General features: G+C 52.4%; 1 protein-coding gene across 1 annotated transcript; it reads right to left on the reverse strand.

Moving 5' to 3' along the window:
* On the reverse strand, positions 1-4,352 carry LOC107509057 (putative serine protease 42). The gene is made up of 5 exons (XM_016141251.2): positions 4,079-4,352; positions 3,674-3,830; positions 3,045-3,307; positions 2,040-2,197; positions 1-842 (listed from the first exon to the last, which is right to left on the reverse strand). Exons 1-5 carry the CDS (start codon positions 4,350-4,352, stop codon positions 606-608), a joined length of 1,089 nt encoding a protein of 362 aa, XP_015996737.2. The 3' UTR covers positions 1-605.
* Positions 4,353-6,383: the final 2,031 nt, after the last annotated feature.

Raw genomic sequence — 6,383 nt, forward strand, 5'->3', positions numbered from 1 at the left:
CCAAACATTTTATTCAATCGACATCAGAAATCTCCACACTCCTTAAAGCCCGGAGGTGGCCACCAGGGCACTGAGGAAGGAGGTTCCAAGACTGGGTTGGCCCAGGAAGGCTTGCGTGGCAGAGGCGGGCCACGCACTGGGGGCGCAGAGGAACTTCTCCCGCCCCAGACAGCAGGGACCAGGTGAGACCGCATTCACTCTCTCCGGACCATCGCCAAGCTGCCTGGTTTGACAAAGTGTCGGGAGAGAGCCCGACGCCACCCCGGGCTCAGGCTCTTCGCCACTGACGATGTCTCTTCTTCGGCAGAAGTCACAGACGTCCACGAAGCACCGTGCGCCACCGGCGGGTCCGCGGGCCCTCGAGTCGGGACGGTTTCACCCTCCCTCCCGGCATGGCTGAGGTGTCGGCGTGGCCGAGGCAGGTGGCCGGAGCACCAGGCTGGGACGCCTTCGGGACTCCGGCCTGGCTTGTGTCTTCTAGCGTGTGGCCTCCACAGGGTCAGCGAGCCCCCGCCGGAACGTGAGGGCGGGGCAGTGAGAAGGGGTGGGAGGTGGGAGGAGAGGCCCAGAACCAGGCGGGGAGAGGGCCGCGGTGGTCACGGTGGTCACGGAGCCGCCAGGACGCCCAGGGGCAGCCCCAGACACAGGGGCAGGAGGAGGAACGCCGCGGGACACACGGAGGCGGCCTGGTTCACCACGGCCACTATCCACTTACTATAGAAGGCAACATCCGTATAAACTCCAGGAATGTTGCCACGGCCGCAGCCGACGGCCCAGCTCACGATCCCCACCTGGACCCACGTTTCATTAAACTGACAGACCATGGGGCCCCCAGAATCCCCCTGCGGAAAGAGAAAGAAACGAGCTGCAGAGCTGGGAGAGCGCCCACGCAAGAGCAAGCAGATGGCGCCGCACGGCCCTGGGGAGACGGGCGCGTGTGGGCCGCCCCCGGGCTCCTGCCAGGCCCCGGTCGCTGTGACTATGAGAAGTGAGAACTGAGAAATGAATGAGAACACTTCAACATCCTCCGAGGATATTATGTCTGGTTATGTCCCAAAGCACAACAGTCGTTAAACATTTCGAACATCACCTCTGCATGACAGCTCCCAAGTCCTTTCATCTAGCCTAAAGTTTCCCTAGGGGTCCTAACCCATATAGCCAGCTGCCTCCGTATTTTAAGCCCCACTCCCAGACACCCCATACACACCCGCCTCACACAGAACTCTTCACGTCCTTTCCCAAGTCTGCTCGGGTGGCCCCAGCACCCACCAGCCTGGCCGGAAATGCCCCGCCTCTCCCTCACCCCCGCCCTCACAAGCAGGCAGTCACCGAGAACTGAAGATTCAACCCAAACACCCCTTGTCTGCCCATCCCATGGCCCCAGGTGCTGCTCAGGACCCAGCATCTTCGCCTAGTCTGCGCTCCTGCCCAGACAGCAGCTAGGAACTTGGCATAGCGTCCCAGGCCACACACAGTCTGGCCCCGAGCCCTTCTCTGGCCAGAGCTGCCACCTCATTGCTTCGGACCCGCGAAACGTCCCTTAAATGTGACGAGTTCCCTCAGGCCTCTGAGCCACTCCATGTACTGTTCCTTCTCCCTAAAATGCTGTTCTCTTTCCAAGAAATCCAAATACGCATCTTCTCAGACCTGGCTCAAATGCCCTCTCCTGAGGAAGGCAGCTTGGTGAGGAGGGCAGACTGTGGGCCCGGGAGCCCTGCAGGCACTCACAGCGGGACCTTGCGCTAACGCCTTCGGACCGCACATCTGCAGAACAGGCGTGATGACTATGCTGCAGGGTTGTGATGCGGGTTAACTGAGCTACTGTGGGCAATGCTCACACTGGCACAATAGATGCCACTCAGGGGAAGTTCGATGCCTGCCCGCACATCCTCCCCACCCCCCGGAGTGTTCCCTTTTGAAGGAATCTCCTTAACTAAGGGGTGAAGGCAGGAGGCGGTAAATAAGCCAGTCCCTGCCACTGGAGAATGAGGAAACTTTTCTCCCTCAATACAGAGGTAGAAAGGGGTCCGTGAACTTACCCGACAAGAATCTTTTCCTCTGCCTTTATAGCCACAGATCATCCCTTCCAGTACCACCTCTCTTTTTGCTAATAGGGTCTTCTGGAGAATCTTATTACATTCTTTATGGAAGATAATATACTGGTCGACCTTCTGGAGAATGTATGAAATAAGTTCACCTACAAGCAAAGAAACTCAGCAGTGGGTGGAACTGCACAGGTGGACGGCGAGCCCCCGAGCACCTAGAATCCCCTTTGAAGAAGGCAGGACAGTAGGTACTATCCCCATTTGACACCAGAGGAAACTGAGGCCCAAAGCTGACATGGAGAGAAGAGAAAGTAAGAGCCAAAACCAAGACAGGAGAAAGCAGACCGACCAGGACAGGAAGAGGAGAGGCCTTACCAGCCCGAGAAATGATAACCAAGTATCTGTCATTCTGAGTATTAATAATAATAGTGACAGGTGTCCTGTGCATCAGCAAAGTATCTCTACTTTACTTGGACAGGAAGTGCTCCAAAGGTACCAAATCCAGCCTTACCCCAGACATAGGAGGCCCTACAGCCTCGCATGGCTCTGCCTAAACCCCCAAGGACAGGAAGCTTCTACCCACCAAGGCGGCTCATCACACCCTGAGCGGAAACCTATCCTGAATAGAATCCCATAGAATCTGGCTCCATCCCCAGGGAACCTAAAAATATCCCCAAACCAGGCAGCCACAGTCCCCCTACAAATCTGCAGAAGGAGACTTCACCTATGTATTTCTTCTCCTGATTGCAGCTCCCAATTTCTAGGACTGGTACCTTTCCTCAATGGCTGCCATCAAATATTTGTTGCAACAAAAGACCTTAACCAATTTCTGGGTTCAAGTCAATCGGGAACCATGACTTTGGCTATTGCCAAACTGCTGCCTTTGTACCCACCTGCCGGGCACTCTGCCTCCCAGCTCCTCCCTTTAGCCTCCTTGCCTAGTCCAGGGACAAGGCTGCCTCCCTCTGCCCGAGGTTGCGTCCTGACTCACAGTCTCACCAAATTCTTCTTTTCTGCCCCATCCGGTCACCCAGCACCTGGTCCCGGGTTCTATCTTGAAAGTTGCCTCAGGGATGCATACAGGCTGGATGGTCGCCGTGAAATTTACAGGGTAGAGAAGCCAGAGAAGGGCGAGGTCATGTCGAGTGACTCCAAGCGATGAGAACATAGGGTGCACGACGATTTTCTGGACAGGAACCACCACGCTCGTGACATCCTTGTAGATACGCCGGTCTCCCATCTTGACGCTGTAGTGGAAGCGGCTGCGGACAGTGTGGACAGAGGGTGCGCCCTTCACTGAGACTCGGGGAAACGTCCCTGGTGCCTTTTCCGCACATTTCAGATGCTTCCCAATCTGACCCCAACCTCCTCACCACTCTGCCACCCACCACCAAAGAGCCCTCATCGATGACTCTCAAAATTGGTTGACTGGCCGAAACCACTAGTCTGTTCACCAAACCGGGATTCCTAAGAACAGGACTAGGGACGGAAAACCCCTCCCGCTTTGATCCTGTGCGCCGTGGTTTGGGCTGGGCTGGGCTGGGCTGGGCTTGGTGTTTGACGGTGCGCCAGGGCTACAGAACTTCGTGGGTGTGGGAACTCGGAAATCTCCACTTGCCACTCCTCACCTTAAAATGCAGTGGGCAGCGGTCAGCACCCACTGCTGTGTGATGAGGGTGCCTCCGCAGACATGTCTGCCACTGACCCTCAAGCTCACCTGCCAGGGCCACTCTCCGTCTTCCACGTCCTCTCCCTCCACGATCTTTATGAGCACTCGGCCACACACTGGGGTGGAGACAGCGAAGGAAGAACCTCAAAGAACAGGCCTCGTCCCCCACCCCGACCTCCCACCCACCTCGGGCTCCCCAGAAAAGTAAGAGGTGCCCCTCAGACAGCTCCCGAGTGCCCAGACCATGTACCCTCAGACCCCTAAGGGCAGAGCCTGGTTCCCTCCCCAACTCCAGGGAAGCAGCAGGTCCCACCCTGGCACCTCAGGCCTCTCCTGGTGACTCCCAACACGAAGAGTCAGTCACCTGGGAGAAAATCCACCACATCGAAGTCGACCTCATAGGACCCGGGGGCCCCAGAGGACGCCGGAACCCCTACAGGTGGCGACTTCCACAGGCTCACCCCGGGGGCCCGGCGGCCGCCCCCCGAGGGGGTCAGAGGGGGCGAGGGCGGCGCCGACCCGCCCTGCGTCCCCTCCCCGCCCGCCCGAGCCTCACGGGGCCCGGGCCGGAGGAGCAGCAGCCAGACCACAAGGCTCAGCGAGCGGCCGCCACCCTGGGGGCCGCCCAGGGACGCCATGGGCACCGCCGGTGGCCGCGGCCTTGTCCGGGCGCCCCCTCGCGGCCTGGAGGCAAACAGGGGAGGGGAGACAGCCGAGTCACCCAAGGGGCAGAAATGGCGGGTCCTGGCGCCGCAGGCTCCCCCGCCTGAGTGGGAAATGTCGCACGCCCAGTTTCACTCAGATCCTCACTGCGGACAGTGTCCAGCCAGAGCCCTGCCCAGGACCTAGGGGTTCGGGTACGTCTGAGGAAACTGTCCTTGATAGGGTCCTCCCAATTTAGGGTGGGCCCTGCCCTTTCTGGTGTCTGACCTGGCCTGGAGCTGGTGAGGATAGGCCGTCCGGGAATTAGCTGAGGAACACTTAGTTCCCCGGTGTCCAGACCTGCTACAATGTATTACCTAAGATGTCTGCTTTTCAATGAAAAAAATTACAAGACATGCAAAGCAACAAGAAGGTTTGACCAGTAGATAATAAAAGTGGATGATAGAAACTAAGAATAGAAGTAGATAATAGTCTTTGAGGGGCCGTATGTGTTGGACATAACAGACAAAGCCTTCAAAATAGCTATTTTAAATGTGTTCAAGGAAATGATACGCACACTCACACACACATTTATATGTGTGTGTGTGCGTGTCTGTGTATATGCATATGTGTGTATATATATGTATACACACACACACACACACACACACGCATCTCAACTGATCAAAGAACACATTTGACAAAATTTAACACCCTTTCATGCTAAAAACATTCAGGAAACTAGGAACAGAAACTTACTCAGTATGACAAAGCCATTTGTGAAAAACCCACAGTGAACACCATACTCAATGGTGAGAGATTTTTCCCTAAGATCAGGAATAAAACAAGGATGCCCGTTTCACCACTTACATTCAATATAGTACTAAAAGTTCTAGCCAGAGCAATTAGGCAAGAAAAAGAAAGAAAGGCACCCAAATTGGAAAGGAAGAAGTCAAATTATCTCTGTTCAGAAGAGATAATACATGATCTTATATATAGAAAACCCTAAAGATTACACACATACACACACACACCTGTTAAGAGAATATAAGCAAATTCAGAAAAGCTGCAACATACAAAATCAACCTGTGAGTATCTGTTGCATTTCTGCCCACTAACAGTGAACAATTAAAAAGTAAATTAAGAACACAATCCCATTTACGATAGCATCGAAAAATAAAACACTTAGGAATAAATTTACCCAAGGATGTGAAAGACATTGAAAACTACAAAACATTGCTTAAGGATATTAAAGACTTAAGTAAATGGAAAGACATCCTGTGTTCATGGACTGGAAGACTTTATATTGTTCAAATATTAAGAGTCAATGCAAATAAAAAAAGATTCAATGCAATCCTTATCAAAATCTCAATGAAATTTTTTCTTTTTTGCAGAAACAGAAAATCCATTCTAAAATTTATATAGAATCTCAAGGACTCCAAATAGCCAAAACAATCTTGGAAAAGAAAATAAAGTCGGAGGACTCACACTTTCTGCTTTCAAAACTTACTACAAAGCTACCGTAATCAAAGCAGTGTGGCACTGGCTTCAGGACAGACATATGGGCCAATGGAATAGAATAGAGAGCCCAGAAATAAACCTTCACATATACAGTCAAATGATTTTCAACAAGGGTGTCAAGAATGTTCAATGGGGGAAGGACAGTGTTTTCAACAAAATGTGCTGGGAAGACCGGATATCCACATACAAAAGAATCACATTGGACCCTTACCTTACAAGATATACAGAAAGCAACTCAAAATGGATTAAAGACCTCAATGTAAGAGCTAATGCTATAAAACTCTTAGAAGAAAACATAAGGCAAATACCTTCATCAACTGGATTTGGCAGTAATTTCTTGGATGACACCAAAAGCACAGGCACAAAAGAAAAAAATAGAGTGTATTTCATCAAAACTAAATAACTTTTGTGTTATAAAAAACACTATCAATAGAGTAAAAGAACCCACAGAATGGGAGGAAATATTTCCAAATCATGTATGGGATTTATATCCAGAATAGATAAAG

Source organism: Rousettus aegyptiacus, unplaced genomic scaffold, assembly GCF_014176215.1.
Source record: "Rousettus aegyptiacus isolate mRouAeg1 unplaced genomic scaffold, mRouAeg1.p scaffold_m13_p_4, whole genome shotgun sequence".
NCBI classification, from domain to species: domain Eukaryota; kingdom Metazoa; phylum Chordata; class Mammalia; order Chiroptera; family Pteropodidae; genus Rousettus; species Rousettus aegyptiacus.

What these genes read in the sequence shown, in the direction of transcription:
- LOC107509057 (XM_016141251.2), bottom strand. Translation starts at nt 4,352, where the DNA reads ATGGCGTCCCTGGGCGGCCCCCAGGGTGGCGGCCGCTCGCTGAGCCTT. An exon ending in GCTGCCCACTGCATTTTAAG is followed by an intron (nt 3,308 to 3,673) that starts GTGAGGAGTGGC and finishes CACTGTCCGCAG; the next exon opens with CCGCTTCCACTACAGCGTCA. An exon ending in GGGCAGAAAAGAAGAATTTG is followed by an intron (nt 2,198 to 3,044) that starts GTGAGACTGTGA and finishes CTTTGCTTGTAG; the next exon opens with GTGAACTTATTTCATACATT.